This window comes from Ipomoea triloba, chromosome 4, assembly GCF_003576645.1.
Source record: "Ipomoea triloba cultivar NCNSP0323 chromosome 4, ASM357664v1".
In the NCBI taxonomy this organism is placed as follows: Eukaryota; Viridiplantae; Streptophyta; class Magnoliopsida; order Solanales; family Convolvulaceae; genus Ipomoea; species Ipomoea triloba.
The window spans coordinates 9,613,203-9,625,033 of record NC_044919.1 but is presented as its reverse complement, the minus strand read 5'-3'; the positions used below and the strand labels follow the sequence as shown (position 1 = coordinate 9,625,033).

General features: G+C 32.0%; 1 protein-coding gene across 1 annotated transcript; it reads left to right on the top strand.

The window, feature by feature from the left end:
- Positions 1–8,221: 8,221 nt before the first annotated feature.
- Positions 8,222–9,496, top strand: LOC116015757. Its single transcript, XM_031255930.1, has 3 exons — positions 8,222–8,329; positions 8,462–8,755; positions 9,366–9,496. Exons 1-3 carry the CDS (start codon positions 8,222–8,224, stop codon positions 9,441–9,443), a joined length of 480 nt encoding a protein of 159 aa, XP_031111790.1. The 3' UTR covers positions 9,444–9,496.
- Positions 9,497–11,831: the final 2,335 nt, after the last annotated feature.

Here is an 11,831-nt window from a genome sequence, read left to right as displayed (position 1 = left end):
TTTTTTTTTTGTAATTTTGCATTCTCACAAGTCAAACGTTGTACAGAACACCAAACTTTGAATTTTTTTTTTTTAAAATAATAATAGACCTATGACGTCGGTTTTTACGACGTAGTAGGTGTTTCATAATTTTTTTTAAAAAAAATTATTTAGATACAATTACTAAAATTATTAGATCAGAGCACTCAACAATCTTAGGACCAAGAGATTAAATGAAAAATAGAAGAATAGATTGTGAGACCATTCAAGAATTCTAAAATCTATTTTCTTAATTTATGAGAGATCATCATCATCAAATATTCACAACTCGTTTGCTTCAGGCAAACTGACAAGATGCGATTCATCATTTAGAATACTTATATCATGCATCAGGTCGTGTGAGGATCATAAAATATTTTTGACAAAGTAGCATAGTATTAAAGATAGAAGTTTAAAACTTCCTTCTGGAGTCATAGGTCATGAGTCATTATTCACCCAAAGATTAATTAATCCCATATGAGGTCTTCCAGGCCTTTATCGGAAAGACACTCCAATGACCAAACACAATATCAAGTAGGAAATGTTTAGAACTTATATAGTACATTCTCACAAAATTAAGTATTTGATGTATCTTTCAAAACTCAAAGACACTCAAAACACTTAGTATAGTTTTGCTATGTACTACTACTGTAGTACAAGATGACTAGCATAGAAGCCTGCAACAAGAGTCACACTACATAGTATGATTTTGACATGTACTTCTACGGGAATACAAGGCAAGATGACTAGTCTAGAAGGTTGATGGAGTCATTTCTTAATTCTGTCTTTGTAATGTTTTGCTTACAAAGTTCCAATTGTAGAATAGTTTAATAGGATGTTGCACTGGTCATATCCATAAATGAATTGAACTCAATATCCTAAAAGCTTAAATTCGGTTAAGGGAAGATTATAATAGTTTCTTATCATAGTAATCCTTCCCGGATTGACATAGAATGTGTGGATCCTTTTCGATAAACTATTTATTATCGCGATATTGGTCTAAGGGGTGATAGACAAAGATTGGTGCTCATAATTTATCTTCTGGGCATAAACTATATTCAAAATTGGGCAATATCATTTGCTTTAAATACTAAGATTTGACATCTTTAATGTTCAAGAATCATGGACAATAATTGTTATAACCAATAACCAATAGACTTGGATTTCTACAAATAATGGTTGACTTTTTAAAATCAATTTTATATTGGAGTAATAAAAATTTTTCTAGTGTTGTTATTTTATAATTAGTGCTATGAATTTGTCTTCTGGACAAAGCTATGTTTAGACTTAAATTTAAGCTATAGCTTGTTCACGTATCCAACAAGATGTATGGTTGTGCTTTAGCTTGGTCTCATGCTACCTTTAAACAATCAATAGGCCCGCCTATCAGACTATATGAAGGTTGAACTATCTCACAATCACCGTTATAATAGCTCAAAATATACCAATGATACTATAAAAATTTATTTAGATTTTATACCATGTTTTGCATTCTGAGCAAAATTAAATATGAAATTTCAGCCTATATTTAAAGCACATATGAAATAATTATTATCACAAAAACAAGCACATATCAACATTTATACCAGAAATTCACGCTGGAAACCATAGCATCCTCCTTGTCAATCACAAATTCGAAGCCATCGGTGCTCATTAGGTTGACTTACAGGATTTAGCTAGCTAGGTGCTACAATTACGGGGATAGTGTGGAAGGGGTGAATTTTTTAACAAAGACTGATAAAGGACATATTTAGCATCCGATAACTGGGAGATTGTTGGGCGAAAGCCCGTAGAGGACTTAAGGAGATGGGGAATTGAGAATTTAGTATTAGTTTGTGTGTCTATATATATATCAACCGGCTTCCAGACAAAGAATTAATTTTGATAAAAGTTTTTTTTTATTACATCTAAACATTGTAATTTTCACCGCATTACTGCTATGGAAGGGGTATTGGGTATGAAACACTCTTCACTGCCTTTTCGTCAGGGTAATTTTTTATCAGTATATTTTGGAAAATGTGGATAAGAAGCTCCAAGGTTGGCAACGCAAGCTTTTGACTCCGAGAGGTTGTCTGATTCTTATAATGCACGTTTTGACATCTATTCCTCTTTATACAATCGCAGCAGTCCAATTGCCTCGCCAAGTAATTAAAGAACTTGAGCAAAAATTCGGTAGATTTTTTTGGGGAACTTATACAATCGCAGCAGTTCAATTGTCTCGCCAAGTAATTACAACCTATTTCTTCTTAATTAAATCCCTATCTTCACTTTCCATGGCCCAAGAATTTAATTTACCTAGAAAGGAGAAGGGTAGTATGGAAATTAAAGTATTTTTGTCGACCCAGGTCTACCTTGAGTCCAAAATACACAATTTACATATTAAATATTCACAATTTATATACATTTAGTATATAAATTGTGAACATTCAGTATGTAAATAGACACGAGTTCACCTTGCAAGATGGACTCGGCTCCATGATATAGCTATTGATTGAAAGCATTGAAGAGAAACTTATGACCTGGAATATATAACACTATAGACACACATTTCTACCATTTTTTCATTGGAGTCTTTTAAAATTAATTGTAAAATTTAAATATTGGGCCCTCTAAAATTTAAGGCCCTATACCACTCTTATGTAAGACTTCTACGAGATAGATGGACTTTATCTGCTATCACATAGCGCCATTATGTGTAACCATTGGATAGCCATAAATTGTTTGATCACACCAATTTGTAATGAAAGAATAAAGTATTGAGACATGAGCAGTTTAGTTGATTCCTATTTAATAGATTATAAACAAGGATACAAGATCGAACCCTTGCATAACAACTAATGTAGTGGTTTCTTAGCTTGGGAACACCATATACTGGTCATATCGCCTAATAGTTTATGTGCACAAAAAGGATTAAATTCAGACCTTATATCATACTTTTATTGCCCAATGACCTTCAGTTATGACTTTTAAGTCAGGCGACGAACCAACTACACTAAACCTTGGGACTACTATTTTCATTGTTTTAGCCCAAATTCACTATGATCCTGTTTGGTAAATAATTAGCCTATCAGTCAATTTTGGCTTATTTGACCAATATTAGTTGTTTGACTTAGTTAAAAAATCAACGTAAATGTTTGGTTAATAAGCTTTTTGTAATTCCAAAATACTAAAATTCAAAAGGCTACTCAAAGCAGCATTTTCAATTAGCTTTTTGAGAAAAGAAATTATACAAAACAGCTATCAGCTAACAGCTAATTTATCAAACAACTTTCTATAATCAGCTAATGTTATCAACTAATCATACTTTCTAACCAAATCAGCTAACAGCCATTTACCAAACAACGCCTATATATTTATCAAACATTAATATTAATGATTTGACTTGACTGCTAAAATCAAATAAATTTGTCAAAATCTGACATGTGTGCCATTTAATATACAGAACATTACTTTAACCTAATACACGCGACCCACAATCGCCTGCTTTTAGCCTTATAAATTAAGGCCAAAAGCATTGAATTCTATATATGTCGCTATGTATTTCTAATTTTGTCACTGCGCGTTGCACTACATGCATGTGGCACTTTAATGAAGCGACCTATCTTGACTGCTGTACATATGGAGCCTGTATGTGATCATATTTTCAAGCACATACCAGGCCAGCACGACAAATTATTCTGTAGTCCCCGGTTCACCTTGCAAGGTGTACCTACGTTTAAACTACACAATTTACATACTGAATGTTTATAATTTATATACTAAATATTCACGACAAAAAAAATCATCTTTCAATTAGTACCAATTAATCGAATTAGTATTCAAATCCTCTTTCAATTAGTATTTTAATCCAAATCTTCTTCAAACTTGTATTTAAATCATCTGTATAGCAGCAAATCTTCTCAAACTTTGCGAAAGTGCATTGCACTTAGAGTTTTGATTTTGGAGTTTATGATTGAGTTTTTTTTTTTTATTTTGTTTAGTGGTTCACTTTTTATTGTTTAAGGTCTAACATTTACAATTTAGATTTAAAATTTAACTTTTTGGTTGATTTTATAAAATTTACCAGGTTTGCATATTTAGTTGTTAAAAGATTGCATATTTAAGTGATCAAATTTGCGTAGTAAAGTTGATTATAATTACGAAAATGCCACAACATTTTTTTACAATCTTATCAAATTCGTCGAATTTTTACAGATGTAAGGCTGAAATTGATTCTTATTTCTCTTATATGGTACTATTCTTAAAGGATTCTTAGCATATATATATATATATATATATATATATATATATATAGGGAACGGTTCAGGTTCGGGATTGCTCCCAAGTAAAAATGGGGTTAAATCTGAGCCATTGATCAAATCTAGATCAATGGCTCAAATCAATGAAAATTAAATAAAAAAAAACTCATGTCCTCCATTAATGCTCATTTGAGCACCTAGGATAATAGACAACCTAAAGGAATTCGTAAGGAAAAACAAAACACCTTAAGAAGGAAAACAAAGCAACTTAAGAAGGAAAACAAACCACGCACCTTAAGCACACAAACCACGCACCTAAAGGTTTAAAATGGCGCACTTTAAGTACACAAATCACGCACCTTAACATACAAATCACGTACCTTAAGAAGGAAACACACGTCACACCTTAAAAAGGAAATTCACGCACCTTAAGTTTCAACAATTGACTCATCTTAAGCACAAAAATTCACGCACTTTAAAAAGAAAAAAAAACAAAAAAACCACGCACCTTAAGCATGCACCTTAAATTTGACCTAAATGTAAAAAGACCAAATTACCACTGCGCATTTTTTTTAATCACGGTTAATCCTAAACGTTAATTTAAGTAAGACCAATTGTTCAAATTTAACTCGCACAACTGCATCTGAGACCATCACCCGCACGGGAACCATTTATATATATATATGTCCTAATATGACAATAATATCTAATTTTAAAAGCAGAGGGACGTGTCAGGTGTGAATCAAGCTACAAAGCTACAGAGAGCGAATCGTGGGACAGAATTGATGTTGAGATGTAGTTTTTGGACGGACAATTGAATTGCAGTACAACAACTACTACAAATGACCTGTTTTCTGGGTTCTGTATTGTTGACGACAATAGACATTTTAATCCTTTACATATACACATCCAGTGAACCCCTGTTCGGCCGACCTCATCCACCACAAAATCTTAATTAGCTCACCTCGTACAATAGTAAACCAAAGGAGGCAAATTTGTAAAGATGTGCACCGTCTCTCAAACATATGGCGCTAGTTGGATATTATAAAAGTTTTTGAAACAAGCTTTTATATTTCAAAATTCAACATCGCTTAGGCCATTCCCATTTGTGAGTTTTAGGGGAATTTTGAAATAGTAAAATATAAGGAATGGGCTTTAAACAAATGTGGAGGTGGGATTTAGGGTAGTTTTTTCTCATGCAAGAAGAGGAATTTTGGCAGGTTTTGTGGGTCCCATTGGGGGAAGATACTGTGCCTCACGCTGCGTGAGGAGCAGTTCTCGCGCCCAGGCGCATAAATGTATTTTTTTTTTTTCAGTTTTTTGTTTTGTTTTTTTTCTCTTTTTCTTTTTTTTCCCCCTTCTCATTTTTTCTTTCCTAATCATAGGTGTAAAATTTCCTACCGTTAACTATTCAGGAAGGCATTAGAGACTTAGAGCTAAATTTTGAAATTGAGAAAACTGTGTTCACACCCCTCCCTTCTAGACTTTTTCTCATTACCTTGGGACAAATAAAAGGAAATATTTTTTAATAGAGCTAAAAGTGAATTTAAATTGTATGCGGATGTCACATGAATAACGATGAATATAAATTTAATAATAATAAAATTCTACTATGAGACCGTCTAACGGATCCTCATTCATGGTCCTCGTCGGTTTAATTCACAAGAGACTCACTCGTAATAATATACTTTTTTTGTCACACTTTATGTGTCTGGTTCTATTAACGAATCTTGAATGGAGTTATTTACAATTTAATTTTTCATAATATTAAGTTTAGAATTAATATATAAAATTTATATATTTAGAAACTAATACATTAAAAGTACCATTAAACAAAAAAAAAAATAATCATAAGCAAATACAAATGAAATTAAGCAAAAAAACAGAGTTGATTTGACCGATGAACAGTAACGTGACTGATAAAATGAGACATATGGAGTAATCTGTTAGTAAGATATAATTTTAAAGACAACAATTTATGTAATACCGTCTCAGAAATTCTTGTTCGTAAGACGGGTAGGGTTGTAAACAAATGGGTGTGTAAGTATCACTATTTCAGTTATAACTATTACAATATTTATCATTAGTAGCAATCAATTATATCCTAAATAGTATCACAATTTCACATAGAAGTATTACAATATCTATCATAAGTAACAATTTAATTTTAATTCAAATTGGTATTAAATTTTCTACAAGCATTACAATTTCTTTCATAAGTAACATTTCACATATAAGTATTACAATATCTATCATTAATTTTACGCGCGCGCGCGCGCGCGCGCACACACACACACACACATATATATATATATATATATATATATATATATAAAGTAACAATTTATTTAATTTCAAATTCGTATTAAAATTTTTGTAATTAGTATTATGATTTATATCACAAGTAACAAACAATTATTATAGATTTGACTTCTTTTACGAATTAAAACATGTTAGACGGTGTTATACAAGTATGACTTAAATTTTAAAGTAGAGGGATGAGTTAGGTGGGCAAATTATTATATGCAGTATGGTCCACACAGTGCTATGTGAATCATAATAAAATAAATTTTTAATATATTAAAAGTATATTATTTGTGCACTAAATGTACATTATATAGAATAATGTACTTTTAGTACTCAAATAATGTACTTTCCCTAAAAATAAAATACATTTTTAATATAATAAAAATACATTATTTTTAAACTAAATGTACATTTCTCTAATATACAAAACAATGTACTTTAATTTTAAATAATATATTTTATATATATAAATAATATATTTTTATTTATGGTACACAGCTTGGCCAATAATGCTCCTGTCAGGTGTGAATCCAGCTACAGATAGGGAAACACGGGACAGAAGTGACGTTCAAATGATTACCCTTTATTATTGTTCTTCTTCTTGTTGTCATAATTATTTTTATTGATGTAAAATAATTATTAACTTTGTATTAGCGTATAATTGATGTAAAATAAATTCAAATTATATATTTTTAGTTAATATATTATGTACTATCGATTGATAAATTAGGTACATATTACAGTTAATATATTATGTAGTTATAGTTAATATATTTATATACCTGCAGTTAATAAATATGTAATTAGAAACATTGCCGTATTATTTTACTTTAGTTAATAAATTATGTATATATTATAATTAATATATTTGATACATTTAGTTTTTGATACATTTAGTTTATTTATAGGTAGATAATTTATTAAATAAAAGTATAAAATACGACATATACATAAGAGCATCCATATCAAAAGATTTTTGTGGGTTTTTTTTTAGTACATTTTTGTGGGTTTTTGGAATAGTGAAAAACAAATGGGATGGTTTTTAACGGATGGGAAGATGCGTTTTTTTTTTTTTTTTTTTTTTTTGGGTTTGTTCTCTTGCAACGGTGGGTTTTTGGCAGGAGAAAGAAAGAAAAAAAATTAAAGACTTCCGCAGAATGCGTGTCAGGCACATTGACATACCCAGATGGCCCATGAGGTCAGGGCCGGTCTTATCATTTTATAGGTTCGGGACAAAATAAAAAAAAAGGCCCCTTAATATATGAAGTTAAAAGGTTGTATGGATTAATTGAAAATAATTAAATTATAATTTTGAAGTCATGAATTCAAATCTTTGCATATGTAAGTAATTTTTTTAACTTCATTAAAAAATAAAAAGGTTCCCTCCCAACGTTAGGCCCAGGACGAGGGCCCATCTAGACGGCCCTGCATACAATTGGGCGCCTGGAAACATTATTAAAAAAAAAAAAAAAACTTCTGTCTTGCGACTTCTCTCCCTCTTAAATAGCACATAAAAAAACAATGCAAAATATGAGAGCTCTATTGTGACCTGTTTTTCTGGGTTCTGTACAGTTGATGACGATAGCCATTTTAAGCCTATATATATATAGGCATTATTTTAAGGAAAAAAAAACACGCTAAGGTTGTTAGCCCAAAACATGGAGACTAACCCTAGCTTCCGGACACCAAAAGCTGGGCGGCATTTGGCTGAGAAACAACGGCGACAAAAACAGAAAGGTCTTTATGCTCAGCTCGCCTCTCTCGTCGTCTCTGGTGAAAACTGTCTGTTATAGTTGATGAGTTTAGCAATTTCAATTCAAATCTATATATATTGATGACATTTTATTAGGGCTTCAGATTATTTATGAATGATTTGTTTTTGATCTGAGGTACTACAGGAAAAGAAAAAATCGTCGGTGTTGGACTTGTTGGATCAAGCCACTAACTACATCAAACAGCTAGAGAAACACATTAATGAGCTGAAAGCAAGAATGGATAGTCTACAAGTACCAGTTGAAATAGCTGTGAAAGAAAGTGAAACATTATTGGAGATAAATATAGTGTGTGGATCGGAGAACAAGAAGCTGAAGATGCATAAAGTCATTCAGATTCTTGAAGAAGAAGGTGCTGAGGTTGTGAGTGCAAGCTTCTCCACTGTGGATCTCAAGATCTACCATACAATTCTCTGCAAGGTACAACACAAAAAGGCAAATTATACCATTGACCATAGTCCAGCCACCTTGTTTTTAGTCCGAAATAATATTCACCTGCTAGCTTTAACTACATTTTTGAGAGACGGGGTTGGTCTCCATATGTACCGCCACATTTTTTAAAGATAGGGTGTTGGCCCTTCACCGTGCCCACCCAACAAACTTCCTAGCCACTTGGTACTGGACTTAATTACCCTTCACTAGCCTCCAACCAACAAAGATTATGCGTTTGCTGTTAGCATATTTAACTATAGGTACAGAATATTAACCTTCACAATACAGACCTCGGTCCATTGTATAAATTGCCTAAATATAATATGCAGTTAACATATTATATACTAAAAGCACATAATTTTTAGATCAAAATCTATAATTTAACAAAAATTCTGATCCATGATATAACAATTATATTAATTGGTACACTACATAGATGATTAGACCTTGCTAGCAGGTCTTCTGATCCAAGTTTTTTTATTACTCCTAACACATATTGTTGTTCTTATTACTCATAACTCGTGCATGTTTCGTTGCATACTTGCATGGTTCATTCTTTAGTAGTTGTTGCTGATTATGTTATGTTTTTATTGGATAGGCATTTTTACGTCGACTTGGAATGGATACTATTATGGTGCAACAACGCTTGAAAAACTTTATTTCTGGCACAGGATAATATCAACTCTGACGTCATATGCGTTCATAGAATGATGAGCAACATTCCCGCGGATTTCCTATTATGATCAATTGGTATATCATACCATATTAAAATAATGCTTCATACCATTTCTTTGGGAGAAGCTAAAAATCACTTTATATTTGCATAATATTCTCTCATAACTTGTCCAATGAGAATGTATTTCTTCAACGGAATGAATAATAAATGTACTCAATGAATTCACTATGTGCATTATATATATAATACATATAAGAGTTTATAAAAGATTAAAATAGTACTCGTATATTACAATAAGGATACTAACTCTTAGAAGTCTAGTCCTAATACTCCCACTCTAGCCCAAAGTTGGCGGCTAACAACATTGAGTTTGTCGTGTATCAAGGTACTAGTTTTTCAAGCGCATTATGCGAATAGAATAATTACCAATTATTATTTTTAAATAAGTACTTCAAAATATATCAATGCAAGATTATATATGAGATGTTCATGCATATGTAATTGAATGATGGATTTGTTTATTTAAATCAAGTATATAAATGCAAAATAATATATGAGAGAATGATTATAATTGTCACTGAAATAAATTAAATATTTGTAACTTTGTAATAACGCCAGTCTAAATACTTAGTCTAAAAATGATAGTCTAAATAAATATTACTTTTGGTTTGAATTTCCTAAGTCTTTTTAATTCTCTTTTGGGTAGCATTGTTGTTGTATTCATTTTCAGTGGTTCTCATCTTTTTTTTTTTTATTGCATTATTGGTAGTGTGTCATGTGCAATTGGATTACTGGTTGTAGCATAAAGGGAAGCGTCATGCAATGAGATTATGGTATAAGAAGTTGTAAATTTGCCTTGTGTATATGATTTGGATATTAGTTGTATTATGAACTCTTAATTTTCCACGCAATAGTTTTATTTTAGCAAAGTACAATTTCATTTGACAACCATGGTCCACATAACACTATGGACCGTGGTCCACTGTGTAACAACGGATCGTTCCCATTATATATAGTACGGTTTCATTTGACTTGGTAGGCCCGTGGATGTTGTAGATTGAATCACGCCCTTTGCTTGTGGATAAGTGTGTTGAGAGCTTGTGGATAAGTGTGTTGAGAGGTATGCAATGAAAAATTAGGAGTGATCTTTGGGGTTTTGTTATGTTAACTTAAATTTTGATATAATTGAGGGTGTCACACTCACCTCAGCACATCTCTAAGTAGTGGGCGGAACGACACATTCTTGACTTGTTTTGCATAGTTTGTTTACACAACCATTGTAGGAGTATGATTGCTTTGATTGTACTTAGACACTTTTATATTTGCTTGTCTTTGTTTTGAGTGCAAGCAATGTCTATTGATTTTTGCTCAAAAAGATAGGCACGAGAGTGTTGGCAAGTCTTCAAGCTAGCGTATTATGTATTGAGAGACCAAAGAAGCAGAAGATATGCGACGAGAGGGCAAGGTGAATAGACAAATTAAATGAAACATCAATTTTCAGGTAGAATTGAAAATCTCAAAAGAGACATGAAATTCTAGTTCCGTTAAAATGAGGGAATTCTAATAATTCCCTCCTACTAAATGAATGAACTTGTTTACCTTCAAAATTAAGTGACAAGGCTTGGAAAATGGCCTGGTGTGAATCCAGTGACTTAGTGAGAATGATGGGACTGAAGTAACGTGGGAATCATTAACTCTTCTTTTATGTTATTATATCATGTGCTAAGTTTGGAACGACATACTCACATACTCGGTTTACATTAATTATATTATTATGCATACAATTTGTCTAATAACAGTGAATCTGTGATCAGTAATGCACTTAATCACGGCAATTGAGGACGATAGCCATTTTTTGCGTATGTATACACATGTGCATTATTCAAAAGCTGCTCCGATCCACATCAATCTTACTAATAAAAACAAAAACAAAAACGCGTGAATTGTTCAACTGTGCGTAAAACTTTCTGTATTATCACGCACTCCCCTCCTTTCATTCGTTATTGATGGGTCAAGTCACTAACTACATCAAACAACGTAACTAGCAAGGGAGAAACAGACGAGGCACAAGAATTGAAGCAATAATGGTTAAATACATGAATTCTAAGATGTTAGATAAAATAATCTAACCATACAGAATAGTCTACGTGTTATAATAATATTATTATTATAATATTAAACCAAGTAGTTAATTAATTTGTTAGGACAATTGTTATGACATAAATGTGTGGCTCACAATCTATGAAGACCAAATTGCAGTGTGACACCATCCCACATCACATGCTGCTTGTCACCTGCTTGCACGTCGTCCGAAGCTCATGCGTCTCCACATAATATCCTTAAATCTTGCTTTGATTATTGTATAAATAGCAAGCACATTTACATTTG

Excerpts from the sequence above, each read along its gene's own strand:
- LOC116015757 (XM_031255930.1), top strand. The coding sequence starts at position 8,222 with ATGGAGACTAACCCTAGCTTCCGGACACCAAAAGCTGGGCGGCATTTG. Across the intron at positions 8,330-8,461 it reads CTCAGCTCGCCTCTCTCGTC|GAAAAGAAAAAATCGTCGGT; the intron begins GTCTCTGGTGAA and ends GAGGTACTACAG. Across the intron at positions 8,756-9,365 it reads ACCATACAATTCTCTGCAAG|GCATTTTTACGTCGACTTGG; the intron begins GTACAACACAAA and ends TTTATTGGATAG.